The 22,002-nt window shown below is 41.2% G+C and overlaps 1 protein-coding gene across 2 annotated transcripts in view; it reads right to left on the minus strand.

The window, feature by feature from the left end:
- Positions 1-1,630: 1,630 nt before the first annotated feature.
- The window catches only part of LOC117139092 (dnaJ homolog subfamily C member 16), a 179,492-nt gene continuing 159,120 nt past the window's right edge, over positions 1,631-22,002 (minus strand). The window contains exon 11 of one of the 2 annotated variants that reach the window (XM_033301212.1): positions 1,631-1,961. In XM_033301212.1, coding sequence (XP_033157103.1) covers positions 1,743-1,961 — 219 coding nt within the window. In that variant the 3' untranslated portion in view covers positions 1,631-1,742. The remainder of the gene's footprint in view (positions 1,962-22,002) is intronic. The other variant, XM_033301213.1, reaches the window with a different exon arrangement.

Raw genomic sequence — 22,002 nt, forward strand, 5'->3', positions numbered from 1 at the left:
TTTTACAAATGCACTGCCACACGAAAATACACGTTCGAAGAGCTCTCCACGCTCTTGGCAAAAATAGAAGAGTGCCTTAACTCCAGGCCTCTCTCTCCTATGTCTGAGGATCCGACAGATTTGCTGGCTCTGACGCCAGGGACCCCTTATGTCCACGGTGGAACCCGAAGTAAAGGGGGAAACGAAATCCATTCCTAATCGGTGGCAGCATTTGAAAGCTCTCCATCAGCAGTTCCGTGTGCGATGGAAAGAAGAGTACCTCAAAGAACTCCACAAGCGCTCTAAATGGCAGGCCCCGTCCAAAAATCTCCGCATCGATGACATGGTCGTCATCAAGGACGACAACTTACCGTCTAATGAGTGGCGGCTCGGCAGAATTGAGTCTGTTTTCCCAGGAGCCGACGGCAACGTCCGTGTAGTAAATATCCGTACTGCACGTGGAGTTGTTAAACGTCCAGTGGCAAAAGTGGTGCTTTTGCCGACGGAGTCTTCCGAATCTCCACAATAATAGGCGCTCCTCTCGTCCTTAGTTGTAGTTCACTAGCACTAATCATCCATTATTTTTCATTTCTGCGCCAATTGCCTCGCTCACGAGCATTCCACGGGAGACTGCCGAAGCGGTGATCGTTGCAAGAAGTGCGACCGATCCCACCACACTCTGCTCCACATGCACGAGGTTAGCTCGTTGTCGCGGTCTCGAGCGCGCTCGCGTCTCCAAACGGTGCCAACCCGGCAAGCAGCTTCGGCCTCGTCCCAACGTTCCCGCCCGCAAAATCCGCCAACTCAGCGTAGGAGTTCACCGCCACGACGCCCGGAATCGACCACGCCAGGCCCATCGCTCTCGTCGCTGCTGCAACGCCACAGCGTGAACATCCTTCCGACAGCGCTGGTCAGGTTGGAGACCGGGACGAAGACCTTCGAGACCGCAGCACTTATCGATCCGTGCACCCCCATGAGCTGCATCGACTCTTCGTTGGCGTCAGCCTTTACGCTTCCGATGACCAATGTTGGCGACGAGAAGGTCTGCACGACGACGATTCGCTCCAGGATCGACGCGAACACTAAGCTGGAGGTCGCGCTCAAGATCGAGCCCAGTGTGCGGATCCGCACACCTGTCCGGGCATTGAGCGACACCGTGGTGTCCAAGTACCGGGACATCATGCTGGCTGATGACCAGTTCCATCGGCCTGCCACCGTCCCCATGGTCTTAGAAGCAGATGTTTATCCAAAGGTTATCCAATCCGGATTCCTGACCTTCGACGAGGGAATGCCAGTCGCTCAGAAAACTGTTTTTGGGTGGATCGTGTCCGTTGCCGGCAGTCTGCCGTAGGATGGCTGTGTTGCAACCCCAGTGATTGCAAGGGGGGCGGAATGTTCAAGTTACGGGGTTTGGACTGTCACCCGCTCTCCGCTCCCTCTTACGCTCTCCGCTCCCTCTTACGCTCTCCGCTCCCTCTTACGCTCTCCCGCTCTTCACCACAGAGTCTCCAAGGAGTCTCCGCTGCGCTTGGGAGAGCCTAACTAATTAGAATAAGCACCAGTGTCAAAACTAACCACGCTGAATAAACATACGCCCATACATAAGAAAAGTCTAGTGTTCGCTTTTCTTCGAGTGTTTTCTTTTCAGCAAATTTGGAAAATTCCAGGACCAGCAACCCCCAACAACCCATCAAGATTATTTATTAGAATTAAATGTAATAAAGTTTAAGTAATTTGGTTTTACAAAGAGTCTGTCAAATAAATCACTTAGTAATAAAGTCTGGCCAATAATTTATGTAGTATTTTTGTGTTCTTCCATCAAACAATCTTTCAAGCCAATTGTCAAGACCGTTAAGTAAATGATCCTCCAAAAGAATATTTGGTTCTGACTCTGATTCTTCAGAGAAATCTCTTTTCAGAAACCTTCCAATTTCAGGATCCTCATTTGCGTCCAAAAGCTTTTGAGTATTCCTTAATGTCCTCTGCAATTAAACAAATATTAAAAAATGCAGTTACAAAATTTAAAATAGCGACAATCAAACTTTATTCTAAAATACTAAAATACTGCATCATAAAAAACGCGATCAATATTTAAACAAATTAAAGGAATTTTTAAGTTTAGTATTTAAAAAATTCGTTGAAACATATCTTTTTTAATTTCCTATCGTAACAAGATTTTATAAAGCTTTTTCTTTCTTTGACATTCGAAAATATCTAAAAATAATTTGAGGATAATAGATCATTATTAAATTTAAGTAAAAACACGAGAAAAAGCTTTAGTAGAGGGCCTTGACTATCACACACCGATAATCAGCTGAAAAGACTGCAAAGTAGGAGTCGGCGTGGTCTGATAAAGGTTTGACAAGCCAAAGGAAATTGGCAAGAAATAAAATTAGAACATATTTGTTCACGCCGGAAGGGCGCAAACAGTTGAGCGGCAGTGTAAGCGGCCAATGCTTGCACTCAAAGCTCCTCCACGGCTCGCAAGCACCGCTGCTCGCGCTCTCCTTCTCTCCTCTCGCTCTCCTCCCTTTCCGCAAGGTATTCACCTCTCCGCGGTCCCGCGGTATTTCCACTGTTAGTGTTAAGGGAGTCTTAAGTTACAAGTGCGCGAATAAAGTACGGAATTTTCGTGAAGTCGATCCCGAGTGTTTCATTTCAGGGAGAATCAGCAGCAGCCGCAGCAACTACAACCACGGCAATTTTCCGCCCACTCCATTTCATGGTCCTTCGAGCCGGATGAGCTCTGATCCTGCCAGCGCTCCTTGCGGAAAATTCAAGATAAGTACGGCTTTAAATCCTATTCCGTCCGTGGTCGCCATTTTCGTTTTTCCAACGGCGTTTATTCTTTCCGTCCATCCGTATCAAGTGAAAAGTGAAAATATATAAGTACATGCGCCCAGCCACCGTGATTACTTTTATTTTTTAAGTGCATAAACAAGCACTTTGCCAATACCGGCCCCCTAATTCGTCTCACGGTGCTCCGCTGATATCCAAGCGCATGTACATATATATATATCATATATACACTGTCCAAAATTCACTGTTATCGTCCGCTGCTAAACTGCTGTTTTTTTTTTTGTGCCTCAATAAAATATACAACCCAATACAAATACAACAATACAATACAATATACAAATTTAATTAAATTCAATTAAATATACACATACATATAATCACCAAAAATTTCACATACACACAAATATATATAGCCATATACATACATTACGACATATCCATTGTCATACATAGATTCCAACGATATTCACATACACACAGTCGCGACTTACTCAGACGTGCCAAGTGCAAGTTCTTTCGTCTCCTCTTTGTTCGTTATTGCCCTGACAAAAAAAACCAGCGCATAGCGACGAGAGAATACCCTATTGTCGAGACATAAAATAAAATAAATAAGTCCGACGATAAAATTTAAAAATAAATAATTTAATAAAAAAAAAAAAAAGGAAAGAAACGATTGTTTTAATTATTATTATTATTGATTATTATTTAATAATTATTTAACCCAAATAATAATTTTTTTTACAAGCTATTTCTGGCTCCCATTTCTGGTTCCTAAATTAAAATAATAAAATTGTGGTCCTAAATCCGGTAGCTATTTTTATAAATTTAAACTTGAATTTTCTAGCTATTTTCCATATATTAGCTATTGTTTTTCGGGATTTCCAGTCGATAGGGATTTTTTATAAATCCTTGGCTATTTTCCAGACTCCAGCCGGTAGCTATTTTTTTTATAAATTTAAACTTGAATTTTCTAGCTATATCTAGCTATTTTATAGCTGTTTCTAGCTATTTTCTATATATTAGCTATTTTTTTTGCTTTTCGGGATTTTCAGTCGGTAGCGATTTTTTATAAATCCTTGGCTATTATCCAGACTCCAGCTGGTAGCTATTTTTTTAAGCTATTTTTCCAGAAGTTGCAATTCATAGTTTTTTTTATATAAATTTGAGCTATTGTTTTTCTAGACCACCAATATAGCTATATCTTCTTGTGGACTTCACTCTAGCTGTTGGTTTTCTTTTGTGAATCCTCCTAGCTATTTTTTTTTCACACTGAATTTTAGCTATATTGTGCTTCATTTAAGCTTTTTTCCAGTTGATTGAAGATCTATTGGGCCTTATTTCACAAAGACTGCGTTTTTTGTTTCTTTCGTGCTCCAATCTCCAGATCCCAATTGCAACTTTCTCCCGAATTCCGACGGGATCCTTTGTCCATCCAGATTTTGGTGCCCTCTGTGTCTGGTTCTTTTTTTTTTTTTTCTTCAATTCCACACTTTTTTTGTTTGCGGCGTGCAGGCCTTCTTGACTTCCTTCTCTTAGGGCATAGCTGAGCATGCCCCTAGAGGGAGACAAGAAAAAGACCACCGCACCTGGAAAAGAACAAAAGTTCAACCCGCAATCTCCGCTATCCACTCGCGGTAAGCCAGCACCCAAGTCCGTTAGTCCTAGGGTCAAACCCGCGACTCCCACTCCGAAAGCAAAGGTTTTGCCATCGACCAGTTCGAAGACAACTCCTAGGTTGGTCATTTCCCGACCAGTGACGCGAGCGTCTAGTGAGTCTTCTCTATCGAGAAAATCCGAGAGTCCCTCCGCTGTCGGGACTGATTTCCTCCGCGTCACACGCTCTAACACAAAGAAAATGGCATCCTCTGAGCAGCCAACGCCCGCAAACGCAGCGTTGCATAAATTCATCGCCGTCAGCGATCGCGTAAGCCTTTTCGAAGCGAAGATCAACACTCCTGATCAAGCCTCTCCGTCCCTACACACGTTACAAGTCCGTCTGCAACAGGTGCGAGCCTTATGGGACAAAGTGGAAAGAGAGTACGAAACATGCTCTGACCTAATGGCCCAAGAAGGATCCCTCGACACAGTGCCTATTCTCCAGGCTAAATATGACTACTGCTACTCAGTAGCTCGACAGAGCAACGCCTCAAGTCGCGCAAGCACCCTCTCAGCCGCTAATTGCGTCCGGCTGCCGCTTACCTCCATGCGACACGGAAGTCTTCGATGGCGACTACCTCCGATGGCCCACTTTCCGGGACCTATTCACGGCAATTTACGTAAACAACCCCAGGCTGACTCCGGTCGAGAAGCTATTCCACCTCCTTACCAAAACAAGTGGTGAAGCAAAAGCCATCGAGGCGAAATCTCCTCTCACGAATGATGGTTTTGCTTCGGCTTGGGAGGCGCTTCGAGATCGGTTCCAAAATAAGCGACTTTTAGTCAACAGCCAGCTCAAGCTTCTTTTTAACTTGAGTTCAATTTCGCAAGAATCTGGTCATGCTTTAAAAGAGCTACAATCCACGATTCAGGGGTGTTTAACAGCACTAGCGCATTCCCAGGTATCCACAGAAAACTGGGATTGTCTCTTGGTTTTCCTTTGCGCGAGCAAACTGCCCAAGCAGACCCTGTCCTTATGGGAACAGTCGCTAACTACCAAATCCGAGATCCCAGCTTGGGAAGAAATGAATGCCTTCCTGAGCGAAAGGTATCGGACATTGGAAGCCATCGAAGATATGAAACCGACTCAGGCGGTTCCAAAAAGGCTTCAATCCTTCGAGACAAAGGTCAGCACCAAACAGAAAGGGTGTGACTTATGTTCTAAGGAGAACCATCCGGTACGATTGTGCCCGCGTTTTCTTCAAATGTCTGTTGACTCGCGCTCTGGATATATAAAAAAGAAGCAGCTATGTCTGAATTGTTTTGCCAGAGGTCACCAGCTACGTGACTGCACAAGCACACACAGCTGCTTTACATGTAAGGGCAGGCACCATACGCTGCTGCATCGCAGCCCCCCAAATTCCGAAAATGCGAGTTCCTCAACCTCGCCCCCTACACAGCAACTTCCGAGACCCTCTAGCAGAAATGCATCGGCAAGCACCTCAGCGGTGCAAACTTTCTTCGCGTCCGGCACTTCAGCCGTCCTACTGAGCACAGCGATGATTGACGTGTGCCATTTGGGGACGAACTACCGAGCCCGAGCCTTAATCGACTCGGGATCCGAGGCGACGTTCATTTCAGAACGCCTCATCAAGTTGCCATTCCGCAACACCCAGACCCAAGTCTCCGGGTTAAATCATTCGGTCTCCGCGAAATCCTCGAAGCTGTGTCACTTCGGGATTCGCGCTCCTACTAAGCCAGGTCTACAGTTAGACACTGAAGCGTACGTCCTTCCGGAGCTCTCAGGCAAACTGCCCTCCTATCCGATCCCTCGGAATTCTTTGAAGGACCTGCCCGCACTCCGCTGGGCAGATCCTACCTTTTTTGAGAGCTCTCAAATTGATGTACTGATCGGGGCTGACATTCTACCATCCATAATGATGGATGGCACCCGACAAAATATTTGCGGCTCGCTCCTGGGCCAAGAAACTATTTTCGGGTGGGTGCTAACGTGGCCGATTTCCAAGGGTAAGCCGAAACGGGTCGCATCCTTCACGACCCAGGTGCACCAAACAGGCGACCCTGATTCGCCCGAGATAAAGGGCGAAGCCAAGTCGATAATAAATCGATGGCAACACCTCAAGGCACAACATCAGCAGTTTAGTGCACGGTGGAAAGAGGAGTATCTCAAAGAACTCCATAAACGAAGCAAATGGCAATTTCCGACCAGGAACCTACAAGCCGACGATATGGTAGTTGTCAAGGAGGACAATCTACCACCGAACGAATGGCGGCTCGGCAGAATTGTTTCTGCCTTTCCAGGAGCCGACGATCGCATTCGAGTCGTTGAGATCCGTACGTCTCGCGGCACCATAAAACGCCCTGTCCACAAAGTAATTCTGCTACCGATGGAGGACAAAGAGTCCTCCGTTCCTAGGGATTAGGGCTTTTCCCCCATTCCGGGGCCCAAATAGTAGTCGGCTCACACTAAGCTTTTTCATTTCTTTATTGGCAGACTTACTCACTTCCTCCAATAATGGCTCCTCGTCCTCGTGCCACCCAGTCGTTGGAGAGCAGACGTACTCGAGGTATTAAATCCTACCGCTGCCGAGTCTGCTCTGGAATCCATCCTCTTCGAAAGTGCACGAGGTTCCACAAACTGAGCGCTGAAAAGCGCCTTCGGGCAGTACTTATTAATAAGTACTGCTCGAACTGCCTCGCCCATCAGCACTCAGGAGGAGACTGTCGCAGCCAAGAGGGATGCAAGAAGTGTGGAGGAGACCACCACACCCTACTCCACATGCACGAGGTCCTCCCCGCTCCGAACCCGGCAGCGCTACCAGCTCCGACGCGCAGAGAGCGCCATCCCGCTGCACCTCGTCCGGTCCGGATTTCCCGCACTCCGCCACCAGTCGCCAACAATCGCCCGCGTCAGCAGCAGCAGAAGGCTGTCCCCATACTGCCTACAGCCATCGTCGTGCTGGACACGGGCTCGAAGACCTTCGAGACCGGGGCCATGATCGACCCATGCATGCCGGTGAGCAGCATCGACCGGTCGTTAGCGGCTGCGTTCCGGCTGCCCATCACTCGGCTGGGAGGCAACGAGGTCTGCTCGGTGACACTCCGGTCCCGAACAAGCACCTTCCGACTCAACGTCGTCCTGAAGATCGAACCCAGCCTAAGGATCCGGACACCCATCCGAGCTCTGAGCGACGCCGCCAGGGCCAAGTTTGACGGTGTTCGTCTCGCGGACGAGCGCTTCCACCGGCCGGCCTCCATCTCCCTCGTGTTGGGATCAGATGTATATGCCAATTTGATCCAACCGGGGTTCCTAAAAATTGATGATGGGTTGCCCGTCGCGCAGAACACGGTGTTCGGATGGACCGTTTCTGGAACGTGCACGAAATGAAGAGGCCGATCCTGCTGTCTCGCCGGACAGGGATACCTTTGCCTACGCAAGGGGGGGGGGGGGGGAGAATGTTCACGCCGGAAGGGCGCAAACAGTTGAGCGGCAGTGTAAGCGGCCAATGCTTGCACTCAAAGCTCCTCCACGGCTCGCAAGCACCGCTGCTCGCGCTCTCCTTCTCTCCTCTCGCTCTCCTCCCTTTCCGCAAGGTATTCACCTCTCCGCGGTCCCGCGGTATTTCCACTGTTAGTGTTAAGGGAGTCTTAAGTTACAAGTGCGCGAATAAAGTACGGAATTTTCGTGAAGTCGATCCCGAGTGTTTCATTTCAGGGAGAATCAGCAGCAGCCGCAGCAACTACAACCACGGCAATTTACCGCCCACTCCATTTCATATTTTTAAACACAAGTTTTTCTCACGCCCACAAACGACAGAAAGCTGCGCGCACACACTTTTGGAAAATGCTTTGATATTTTTTCACTTTCCTATTAGTCTTCTAAGTTTCGTTCGATTTGTTAAAATACTGTTTACATAAGCTTGACCTTATTGAGCTAGTGCTAGTGAAAGTTGCACCGAGAATTTTCGAAAATGTGCAGGAATATTTTTAGAAGACTTTTAAGAGGACAAAATATTCTCGGCATAACGATGGAAATCGGAAAAACAAATAACATAATCCAAAAAATATTAAATCTTTTTTCAAAAGTGTGGGCGTGGCAGATGTGTGCGGTTTGTGGACGTAGAAACAATTGAAAACAATCTTGCGCTGCTTCTATTTCTTTGGAAGCTGCATGCTTGATGTCAACATTCTATCTTTTATAGTTTCTGAGATCGAGGCGCTCATACAGACAGACGGACATGGTCATATCTACTCGGCTATTGATCAAGAAGCCGACCAATTCAATTAAAGTCAATAAATCACTTAATTGATTCCATACTGTAGCCATCTACGCAGTATGCGTTCTAAAAAACAATTTTTTGGCAACGGCACACAGCCGTTCTTGTAAAGAAATATTAAGGCCTAACCGAAGCAGTTTTGCCTGCTCTCTCAAGAGCAATGCACTCCCGAAATACAATAATCTCAAAACACTGACGCTTCTCCTCAATCTAACTAATGTACATTTGGTTTTTAGTCTTCAGATGAAATTTGAACAATAATGAATACAATCCAACCCGATTTAAATTTTCTTTTATTTGACTAAACTTAATTTACAGCTTTGGTTTTAGTCATTAAAGACGGTCCATTTAATAGACTAATAGACGGTCGTGATTGTGTTAATTCTATTGAATCGCAATCGAAAAACATAACGTTAGTTGGTCCTTATATTGGCCACGTCATCGTCAATGCTAATTAAAACATAAGCAATAAATTTAATTCATAAAAATATTGGCAATTCAGAATATTTATCGTAACACCACGACGGTCAATATCGTGTTAAGTTTTAACAAAAACCCCTACGATACCGCGAAACCGTGTAACGCAGTGTGAACAAATTCTGAATTTAATATCAGGCAGACGCTATATAATTTGGGAGAAGCTGTAAATGCAATTATTTACCTCAAAACCCCACGAAAAAGCTATATAGCCCTTTTAAAAAACTTTTCTAAAAAAAACCCTTTTACATATTTGGAGTTCTGGCCAATTTCGTAGCAATATGATAAAATAAAATAATAATTAAAAATTCACGCCTTGTTTCTTGGTACTGCCCCTACTTAAAGTTAGCTTTATTTTTCTTAAATTGGGTGCTATTTGTACTACCAAATTCTCTTAATACATGTTTTTTTTCCTTTGCGTTTACGAATATTTTCTAACCCTCTTCCAAACACATTATTTCTCTGCGTATCCGAATATCTTCTTACGCTCTTTTCAAATTTGGTGCTAGTTGGTACTTCCAAATTCTCTTAATCCATCTTCTAATGCTCTTTATACACATTGGTGAGTCAACACATGTACTTATTGATGATTGAGACTCTCTTCAATTCAATTATAAACAAAAAAGCACCCCATACTGTATGCCATCTGCGCATTATGCGTTCTATTAAACAATTGTTTGGAAACGGCACTTTGCCCTTCTTGTAAACGAATCCTAAAGCTTAAGCACCCAAGAGCAATGCTCCCCCGAAATACAATAATCTGAAAGCACTGAGGCTGCTCCTCAACTTTTTTTTTTTTTTGTTTTTCGCACGGGTCCCACGGCCACACCTCCTGCCCAACCGACCGAGGGGCGCTGCCGTGTATCGTACGGCGCGATTCGCGAGAAGATAGACGCGATATAGTAAAGAGAACAGTAACGAGGAAATGAACATAAAGTAAACTAACTCTAATAAATATTAGTGTTAGTATGATCTAATTATGTAATAAAAAAGTTAAAATTGATTACTTTCAGAGCGGCAGAGAGTCAAGGTTACAGATAATAGGATAAAGTCTATTATAGTCAGAACATATTACTCTGTAAGGGTCATGCAACTCATAGTTAGATCTACAATGACTTTAAAAAAATGGGTATATAGTTTCTAGTGAATCTACTTGGAACCGAGAAGTTAAGCCGACTAATCAAGTCGGGACTCTCAACATCACCACGAATAAGCTTACACATAAAGACTGTTCCAAGCATAGTTCTACGGTTAGCTAGGGAAGGTAAATTAATTAAAAGTAGTCTACTGGAATAAGAAGCTAATATACGGTTTGCATCCCAATTTAGGCGCCGCAAGGCAAAAAGTAAGAAGTTTTTTTGGACCGATTCAATGCGGTCCGAGTTGACTACGTATTTTGGACTCCACAGGTGATCCATACTCAAGAATCGGACGGACTAACGAAATAAATAAGGTTTTAGTCATGTAAGGATCATAAAATTCCTTAGACCACCTTATTATAAAACCAAGCACACCCCTGGCCTTATTGACTATAGTCGAAATATGGTAAGAAAATTTTAGTTTAGGGTTCAGAAGAACACCAAGATCATCAACTCGTGTTATTCTGCCCAAAGGGCACCCACTTAGAGTGTAAGTCGTGCGTATTGGGTTGACACAACAAAAGGTCATAACTTTACACTTGGAGCCATTTAAGTTCAATACTCCATATTTGAAAGCTGTCTAGATCGGATTGTAAGTCTAAGTGGCGCGAAATGTCCTTGTGCTGGAGGCATAATTTAACATCATCTGCGTACATAAGTACACGCGAATGTTTTATTATTAAGGGGAGGTCTTTAATGAATAAGGTAAAAATAAGCGGATCAAGGTGGCTCCCTTGTGGGACACCGAATGTGACTCTGAGAATACAAGATAGAGAATTTTTAAAGAGGACTTCTTGCGTCCTACCATTCAGATAGCTTGAATTCCAATTTAGAAGATCAACAGGGAAACCTAGATCAAGTTTCCTTACTAGAATACTAGAAGGTCATGATTAACAGAGTCAAATGCTTTACTAAAGTCAGTGTAGATGACATCTGTTTGAAGATTATTTTTGAAACCCTGTATTACGAAAGAAGTTAGCTCCAAGAGGTTAGTGGTTGTATATCTGCGTTTCATAAAACCGTGTTGACACGGTGATATGATTGATCTAAAAAAGATGATGTAAATGAGGAGTGATAACATTTTCAAAAATTTTTGGGATAGCCGACAATTTGGAGATTCCTTTGTAATTGCTTGCATCCAGTTTGCTACCTTTTTTATGAAGAGGAATCACAAAGGACTCCTTCCATATAGGAGGAAACTGTGAAGATTCCAGATATATAGTAAACAGTTTCAGTAGGCTTCCACAAGGCTTCCGCACAGAATCTGGGCACACAGCCACAGATTCCATCGGGACCTGGCGAATAGACCGGTTTAACACGCTTAAGATCGTTAAGCAGTGAGCTTTTGTTTATAGAGGGGCAGAATATTAGATTCTTAGATACCGCATAAGAGTATGGCTGTTCGGAATGAGGTAAAGTTGAATATGTTGTTTGAAAAAACTTGGCGAATAGATCGGCAATTGCCTGATCCGATGTAACCGTAGTGTCTTTAAAAAATAACGAGGAAGGGTAAGAACTTGTTTTTCGCTGCGTTAACGAAATTACTAAATTGTTTTGGATCCTGTGCGAACTGGAACTTAGAACGATTTAAATAATTCCTGTAGCACTGAGCATAAAGCACGGTAAAGTTTAACCGAGCGCTTAAATATTATGAAAGGACAGACTGAGAACCGGTATTTTGAAATTTTGTGTAAAGTCTGGACTTTACATTTCTTTCATTTCTTAGGTGTGTCAACTCTTTCTTAAACCAAGGAGGTTTAGAGATTGACGGATAGTACATCGGAACACAAGAGTCAATAAATGATTTAAATGCGGTATAAAACATATTAATGGCATCCGTCATTATGTGACAGTAGTAAAGATCGGACCAATTATAGCCAGCAATAAAATTGTTTATACTCCGAAAATTTGCCATGCGAAAACAGTGAATTCGCTTTGTTGATTTCTCTGAATTTACTTTTAATACAGTACCTATGTCGATTGTCACCTCGAAAGTATGATGATCGTCAGGTTGAGTAAGAGGTGCTACCCTGGACAGAAACACACTTTCTGGAATTCTAACAAGACATAGATCCAACAGTCGACCAAGAGAGTTTCGAATATAATTAACTTGCGACAACGATAAGTCGAGCAAGTCGTCAATAAATTCATGTTGTGCTAAAGGGAGAAGGATATTCGAATTTTCTTCTGGGGACCACGTTGTGCCAGGTATATTAAAATCACCTAGAACTACCAATTGGTAACTGCCAGACAGTTTATTTAAGATGGATTAAATAGCGGACAGATGATTCTGATATTCTGAGAATTCAGAAGACGGTGGAATATACGAGCACGTAATGTAAACTGATCTGTCGGAAAATGACAGCTTTACGCATAAGAATTCAGAGTTACGGGACTCGTCAAAAAGTAACTCATTCCGACGCGAGGGTAGATCTAACCGCAATTAAGACTCCACCTCCCCACCTCTGGAGGGACGGTCATACCTATATATAGCGTACATACCTGGGAAGACTTCGGAGTTAAGTATCTCTTCAGAGGAACCACCGCGAGGGGTTTTGGCCCTGCAAATTGTATTTCTGAAGTGCCAACTTGTGCCTGTAGTCCGGACTCAATGTTCCCTTGTGGTGGTAAACTAATCGGGACAGGTAGAATCAATGGTTGAGAGACCAGTGCAGACAATTCGGAATCTTTAGGGTGGGCGCAATCCACAGCGGGTTGATCGGATTGCCCGTGGTTGCGGGAGCTTATGCAGCCTACCACAAGCGGCTATTTTGCGCTTTGGAGATTCATCTAATAGCTTAAGGCCATTAAACTATGAATTAAGCGCGGAAAGAAGATCATCGGCTCGACGAAAACTATCTCTAGCTACGCCAAAACTGTTGATCAGTTCTTTCAAGCCACCTTTAGTTTGGCGCATAAACGATTTCATCTCGTTCGCAACCACAAGGCAAGCATCACAACAGTAATTTAGATTTTTACCCTTTGCTAGGTCATCACTTGTACGGCCATTAAAACCAGCCCACTTAGTATGCACCATTCTATCACATAGCCAACAAATCATATTTGGCTGCTCAGCCAAATATCAAAAACTTAAGCGAGCTGTTAAAAGAACCGCACTAGAGCAGTCTGCACACTCAGAAATTTTAGATTTTTTGTGGGGGAGCGAAAGAGAGTGAGAGCGGGAGAATAGGTGCACCGTGCAGTTTATGTGCATGCAAAAAACAACACCAAACAGCACTACGAACAACGCTAAAAAGGGAGAGTAAACAAAACACAAAGACGAAAAATACAAAAGACTTTGTATATTTGTTTAAACTACTGCACAAATCACAAAGAATCACTCGTATCTTTAATAATTATTTTTACAATATATGATACTAAAAGGTAATTATTAAAAACCTCGGCTGGTTTGACAAATACAAAATAAAAATCGGAGCTAAAAAAACACGACCGTTCGCTTTGAAGTATGCAGCCAACATACATTTGATTTTTAGTCTTAAGCTAAACAATTATGAATAAAGAATTCAATCCAACCCGATTTAAATTTTTTTTTATTTGACAAAACTTAATTTGCAGCGTTGGTCTTAGTCATTAAAGACGGCCCATTGAATATACTGAAAAGTAATAAACGTAACTCTAAATACCCTTCTTCTGCCTTTTACATAATTTTCAACGAATCTAGTCTACCCTATTATTCTACGCGGAACGGGTATACAAGAGAGAATGCTGTAGTCGAGGGTTCGTCCATTATCAGATACCAGTTACTCAGGTGGTGGAAAAGCGAACTTGTAATTTCATCATTTTTCAGGGATATCGATAGATGTTGGGGAAGAAAATGAGAAAGTTTTTTGGCATATCGATTGAAATCTACAAGGCTAATAAAAGTATGAAAAACGATCATCATCTTTTTTTTCAAAAGCGTGTGCGTGGCAGTTTTGGGCGGCTCGTAGGCGTAAGAGTGGGCGTAACAAGAAGTTTTTTGGCAAATCGATAGAAAGTTACAAAAATCCAAAAATATTAGAGCAATATGTTAAAAGTGTGAGCGTGGCAGTTTTGTGCAGAATGTGGGCGGTAGAGTGCGCACGGCAGCATCAGAAAGCGATTTAACCCGGGGGTAGGTCTTTGAAATCTATATCCTTAATCTCAAATGTATAACTCCTATAGTTCTTGAGATCGTTGTGTTTTTATGGAGAGCCGGACATGGACAGATCGTGACCTGATTAAATTGATATATTCTTTATAGGGTTGGAAACATTTCCTTCTGTTACACACGTTTTAGGGAATTTAGTATACCCTTTTGGGTGTTTAAGAACTAGAAAAACAGACAAGTAGAATATGGTGTAAGCTAAGATTAAGCAATAAGCCATCAAATATACCCTTAGTTTAAAGGACATTGAGTGCTACATTACCAGAAGTGCTACGTTGATTTTATATGCTATTTGAACTCCCTTTAAATTTAACTAAGTTTGAATTTAAAGATTAATTTTATTTTCTTGTTATACTAGATAGAGTAATTTACAAAACTAGACTAACTTAAATAGTACAGCGCTGGCTGCAGGGCTTATGGCTATGGTGGCTTACAATTGTATTATATCTTCATCTAGAATTGAATATTTGGCTTAATCGTAAGTTAAGTTTTTTACCAATTTTGTTGTTATTTTTTTGTATGTTGTCGGGGTCGCGGTTGCTAAGGTTTAGAGGGTTAGTGTTGTTAACCATGACTTATTTGGTTTGTAGGAGGGACGGACATGAGTTTAGTATATGGCTTTTTGAAATTACTGCAGTGTATAATGTTTTTTTTTGTTTTATCGTAAGTTCAGCTTTAAGATGTCCTTTAATGACTGTGCTATTTATGTTTGGAGTAAAGATCATCGTAGTGGCCTATTTCTTGCTGATCCGTTTCCATTCATTCCTACATGTCCAGGAATCCACATTATTTTAATTTTAGGGGCATGTTGAGTTATTAGTGATCAAATTCAGTTTAGGTAAATATTTGAATTTTGAATTGAGTCTATTAATGATAGCGACTCGGAACAGACTGGTTCTGTGGTTTAAAATAATATTTGTGTGTTCGAACAGTTTTCGTCATGATTCTGGGATGATTCTTGATTTCTATGGTTTCGGAGTGATGTGGCTATTAAATTGCAGAGGACCTTGGGTGGCTTGTAATTATTAAGTTTGGCTATTTTTAGAGTAAATTAAGTCATAGGCTAAGTTTAATTGTATGATCTATTTGGTGGTGGTTTCTTTTAAGATTTTTACGCTGTACGAACTTTTAAATTGGTGTGATTTTGGAAAAGGTTAGGTTTTGAGATAGTTTGTCTGTATTATTTCTATTTGGTTCATAGAGTAAGATATTAATTGGAGTAGAGGCTCCAAGGGCTAGACGGATTGCCGAGTTGTATGGTGTTTTTAATTAGTTTATAATGGTTTCGGGAGCATTGCCGTATAGAATCAGATTATATTTTAAATTTGCTCTGACCGTTTCCTTCACGAGATTAATTGGTCTATATGTGTTGCTATTCAATTTTAGACTGTATAGGGATTAGTATTACGGATATGGGTGAGCTTTGGGGAATCCATTCAATAGGAGTAATGTGTTAAATATATGCGGACGGGCAATTGCTTTCCTATTAATAAAAAGTTTTTTTATGTTGTGGATTATTTTTGGTATTGTTTTTCATTACTGCAGTTATGGGATTGCGGAGTGCACACCTACTCGATCGAAGGCTCTTGAAAAATCAAGAGTAAATTGATATGACAATCCAAAATTTATACAAAAGGGAAAAAACATCCTGGGAACAAACTTTGAAATAAACTAAGTCTATCGCATGCAACCAAATGTTGTAATCTTCTTTACTGCTGCCATAATCCAGCATGTTATGCACCCAGGACGCGCGAAAAAATACAAAACGCATAAAAAGAGAAAGGGGGACGTAACAGTTTTTTCTTGTGTGCAGCGCAGTAACGAGTAAATTAGACAATGAGTTCTGTGGGAACCAGCAGCACGATGCTGAGCGAAGATCGATGGCCAACTCTCTCTATCTCTCGCGCTCGCGCTTTCGCTCTATGACTTTACTCTCTTGTTATACATAATTTATTTATTTATTTATTATTTATTATGATAGATAGAATAGTTTACAAAACTAGACTAACTTAGCTACGGGGCTTACAGCTATATTTATTTACAATGTTATTATATCTTAATTTAGTTAATATCTAATTTGGTAACTAATTGCTGGCTTGTTATGTACAAATGTCTGTTTTGTTTTTAGATTTTGTGGTATAATTTAGTTTTTTTGAGGAAAAGTATCAGTTTTTGTATGTTATCTGGATTGGGTTTGCTAAGAAGGTCTAGAGGGTTGGTGTTGTTAAATATATCTTGTTTGGCTTGTAGGAGGAGGGATGGGCATGAGTTTAATATGTGGCTTATTGAAATATCACCTTGGCAAAACGGACAAGTTGGTATTGAATTGGGATTTAGGTAGTGTTGGTGGGATATGTTTGTGTGTCCTAGTCGAAGTCGTATTATTTTTATTTGGTCGAGTCTGGTCCAATTTGGGTGAGATTGTTTGAGGTAATCGCATGTGTGTAAAGTGTTCGTATTAATAGATTGGTACCACGGACTGCATTTAATTATGTTTTCTTTCTTTTTTGTCGCAAGGTCGACTTTAAGCTGTTTTTTTTATATCTGTGGTATTTATGTTTGGGGTGAGGATAAGTGGCATACTGCTTGCTGATTTTGCAGCTTGATCGGCTAGTTCATTTCCTTTTATTCCTGAATGGCCAGGAATCCACATTATTTTAATTTTAGGTGCGTGTTGCGTTATTAGCGATCGTATTCTGCTGGGGTACAAGTTGTTATTATTTGTATTTTGGATTGAATCTATTGCTGATAGGGAGTCGGAACAGATTATAAATTTGCCTCTTCGGTTTTTAGTAAGTTCTATGGCTTCTAGGATGGCGATTGTTTCGGAGGTTAGGACGGATGAATATGGGGGCAGTATGCCGTATTTCAAGACGTCTGTCTCCGTTGTAATGGCGAATGATATTGTGTAATTAATTTTTGAACCGTCCGTGAATATGAAATTATGTGTTTTGAGGTTATTCTTTGTGTGTTCGTATAATTTTCTGTATTGGTCTGGAGATGTTTGTTCTTTCTTATGGATTCTAAGTGACGTGTCCATTAGATTGGGGAGGGTCCATGATGGCCTGTGTTTATGGAGTTTTATTGGTTTGTAGGGTAGATTAAGTTCTAGGCTAAGCTTGATTGTTCGGTCTATTGTTGATGTTTTTTTCTTATTAGTTTTTTTAGGCTTCAAGAACTTATGTATTGGTGTGTTTTTGGAGAAGATTAGGTTTTGGGATAGTTTGGCTATTTGAAGGTCTCGTTTCATTTCTAAGGGGGGAGTATTCGATTCGTAAAGTAAGTTATTTATTGGGGTAGAGCGATAGGCGCCGAGAGCTAGACGGATAGCGGAGTTAAACGGTGTTTTTATTTTGTTTAAAATGCTTTTGGGGGCATGGCCGTACAGAAACAAACCATACTCTAGTTTGGCTATAATTGTTGCTTTTGCGACATTAAGTAGTGTATGCGTGTTGCAATTAAATTTAAGACTAGATAAGCATTTTATTATATTTAGCTTGTTGTGTAGTTTGGGTAGAAGTAGGTTTATGTGTGTGTTCCATTTGTATTTGTTGTTTAAGGTCATTCCATGAATTTTTAAGGAAGTAACGGTAGGAATTTGGATGTTGTTGCAGCTTATCTTGCATGTGCAGTGACGTTTTCTGCATATGTGGAGGTGTTGACATTTGGATAGAGATAGCGATGCCCCTAAGTAGGAGCACTAATTTTCTATATCGTCGAATAGATTATCTAAGTTGAAATTTGTATTTGTGTTTTTGTTGAAATTTATTATAAGGAAGCAGTCGTCGGCATATGCATTGAATTTAATTTCTTTATGTAGGGATATGATGTTGGATAATTTATTGAATGCTATGAGGAAAAGTATTACGGATATGGGTGAACCTTGGGGGATTCCGTTGAACAGGGGTAATGGGTTTGATGTATGCGGACCGACGCGGACAGTTATTTTTCTGTTGCTCATGAAGTTTTTAATGTATTTTATTATTTTGGGGCCCGTTTTCCATTCCTGAAATTGCTGGATTATGGAGTGCACACCTACTCGATCGAAGGCTCTTGAAAAATCAAGAGTGACGAGGGAGGTGTGCATTTTTGACTTCGTTATGAGATAGTCTACATAGAGTAGGCAGTCCGAAGTCGATTTGCCTTTTATGAATCCGAAGTGGTTGTCGTTAATTAGATTGTTATATGTCACTAGCCACCAGAGTCTTTTCGCTATTATTTTATCAAGTGTCTTTGCTATACAGCAGTTGAGGGAGATTGGTGTTTGGCTTGAGGATTGGGATGATTAGGCTTGTTTTGTAGGCTTGAGGTATGTGGTTATTGAATATTTCATTGGATAGTTTCGTTATTCTGTTTTTTGTTGTGTGGGAGCTATTTTTGATCATTTCATAAGAGATTCTATTTAGTCCTGGAGCACATCCTTTTAATGTTTGTAGTGCTGAGCTAAGTTCTAGATAAGTTATGTTCTCTTCTATGGTTTGGGCTATTGAAGAGGGGGTGTAGAGATGTAGGTTATTTCTATATTTATTGTTCCGGAACTCCTCTGAAAAGTTCCAGTCGCCGGAAAGGTCAGAAAGGTGTTGTGCGAATATGTTAGCAATTTCGTTGCTAGCCAATGTAGTCTCATTGTTTACTGGGTTTGTGATGGCATGAATTTGTTTTGCTGGGTTAAGTCCGCAGAAGCGTCTTATATTGGCCCATATTTTGGATGAGGGAGTTGTGGGTTGGATTGTTGAGGTGAAAGAGCTGGAAGCTTCTTTTTTCCTCTTTTTTAGTTCGTATCTAAATATTGCGTTTTTGCGTCTATAGTCTAGAATGTTGTCAACAGTAATTGTGCGGTTTAGTTTTTTCCAGGAAAGTTGTTTTTCTTTTCGTAATTGGTCGAGGTGTTTATTCCACCATGGAACCCTGTATGGATGTGTGTTAGGTGAGGTTTGTGGGATGAAGAGGTTTGCGCTATAAAGAGTAATTATATTGATTAGAGCGGCTTCTTTGTTTACGTTGTGGGAGGTGGGGTATTTCTTGTTGGTTTGGTGGGTAAGTGCGTTGAACTGCTCCCAGTTGGCTTCTTTGAGTTTAAAAAAGGGTCTGTAGAATTTTTGTGGATTGGTTGTTGGGAATAGTGTTGTGATAATAGGGAAATGGTCGCTACCGTGAAGATCGTTTAGTATTTTCCACTTGGCGTGGGGAGCTAGGATTGGAGAGCAGAGTGTGAGGTCTATGTGTGTGTATGTATTGTGTGTTGAAAAGTGTGTGGGAGATTTGTCGTTTAACAGGATAAGGTGCATGTTGTCAATAAATCTTTGAGTTATTTTTCCTCGTTTATTTGTTGTTGGGGAGCCCCAGGATGGGTGCCATCCATTAAAATCTCCCGTAATTAGAGAGGGTGTTTGTTGTATGTTAAATGTGTTATGGAGTGTCTGGTTAGTTATGTTTTTGGTCGGAGAAATGTATGTGGAAAATATGTTAAATTTAAGTTTAGATTCTATATTTATGGCTATTGCTTCTATATCGATTGTTATGTTGAGGACAGTGTGTTGTATTGACTTATGCACTAGTAGTGCTACGCCCCCAAATCTGTTGGTGGCAATATTTGTTAATAGTTTGTAGTTTATTGGGGTTGGAATGTTATTAGTGTATTGTATATGGGTTTCTTGGAGGGAAATTATGTGTGGGGAGTATTTTTTGATTAGAATAAGGAGTTGGTTGTAGTTGTTTAGATATCCTTTTAGATTCCATTGGATTATAGTTAGTGACATTTGTGAGAAAATTAAAGCTTATAACTTACTTAAAGGTAGTGTTAACAGTTTAGGTTTTGTGTAGAGTTTAAGGTTCTATATGGATTCGCTGTCGCTGTTGTTAGTGTGCTTGTTTTTGTTTAGAGCTTTGGCCTTTAGTTTCGAAGCCGTGACGTTCGAAATATATGTGTTGGGCAGTTTTATGGTCAACTTTTTGTGTGGTTTAATTGCTGTTAATTCCTGATTTTTTATGAACGTAGGGCATTTACGGTCAATTGGGCTGTGTTGATGGTCAATTTCTGGGTTGTTTCGGCAATTTAAGCGGTTTTTTTCGTTTGTGCATTTTTCTCCGTCGTTTGTGTGTTTTGTTTCTGAGCAATTGATGCAAGTTTCTACACTTTTGCATATGGGTGTTGGATGACCGAAGCGGAGGCATTTTTTGCATCGAAGTGGGAGTGGGATATAGTCTCGTACTCGGACTGTTTCGTACCCGATTCGTACTATCTCGGGGAGCTTATGCGATTCAAAGGTTATAATTATTAGTCCAGTTTCAACTAAGGTGATGTTGTTGGTTTCAGAGTTAGAGTTGGGGTTTTGCCGTTTCATTATTTTTTTAACTTCAGTTACTTTTTGTGGTTTTAGTTCTTGTAGAATTGTGTCTTCGTCGATGTGTCTAAGGTCGTTACAGTAAATAACTCCCTTAGAGAAGTTTAATGTTTTATGTTCACTTGCTGTTACATCCACATCTGCAATTTTTGTTAGTTTCAAAAGGACTTTTCTGGCTTGTAATTCGTTTTTGGTTTTTATTAGCAGGTTGCCGTCTCTTGTACGTTTGCGTCCCTCAACTTCTCCTCCACAGGCAAAGTCCACCGATTTTTTTATGATGAATGGTGAAGTTCTTTCAAAAGAGTTGTTGTCTTTTCTTTTAATAATTATAAATTTGGGTTCGCCTAATTGGGATTGGTATGTTTTTGAAGTAATTTTGTAAATGTTTGGTGGGTCTGTCATGATTGTTGGTTAAGGGCTTGATCTCGGGTTAGCGGTATTTTTTTTTTTTGTTGTTGAGTTTTTTATTTTCTCTTTGTGGTTGATATTTGTTTATCAAGATTTTGCTGATAAGAGTTTTGGGCTTGCGCGAAGCGAGGCTTTAAACTGAGTGGCACGACTTATATCTTCGGAGGTTGAAGTGGTACTGAGTTATACATAATTACTTCTTAGTTTAGTTTAGATTTGACTTTGGCGATGGAAGCAAGCACACTGAAGTGAATAATAAATAAGTTGATAATCCGAATCGTGTGTTGTTTACTAAAGAACGGGTTGTTACAAGTTCCGAAGTTCAAGAAGTTGGATGATTCCAACTATGATACATGGAGCGTGCTGATGCGTTGTGTGTCATGTGTCATGACTTTTGGGATGTGGTCTCAGCATCCGTCAGGCCAGAGGATGAAGCCGGTCCGCCATTCAAGACGTGGAAAAGTCAAAAGGACAAGGCTATGTCTGGCTGTTTTTGCTCGTAAGTGCATTGCAAATTATATTTATCAATGATTGAATAACTGCAAAAGATATGTGGAGAGAGCTAGAAAGCTACATCGACAAACGGGTACCGTACGCAAAATTAAATTGTTTAAGCAGCTGTTTCAGCTCTGTTATGTATAACAGAGGGAGAAAATGCTCAGATGCATGTGATGGAGTTTTCAGCTATAGTGGACATGCTATCTGAAATATTAATCTTACTGCAGGAGGAGCTGATTGTCATAATGTTATTGCAATTCTACCAGGTTCCTAAAAAGGGTAGAGAGAACGAGAATAAAAAAACGACAGAGCGTCGT

The sequence above is a fragment of the Drosophila mauritiana genome, chromosome 3L (genome assembly GCF_004382145.1).
Source record: "Drosophila mauritiana strain mau12 chromosome 3L, ASM438214v1, whole genome shotgun sequence".
Taxonomy (NCBI): Eukaryota; Metazoa; Arthropoda; class Insecta; order Diptera; family Drosophilidae; genus Drosophila; species Drosophila mauritiana.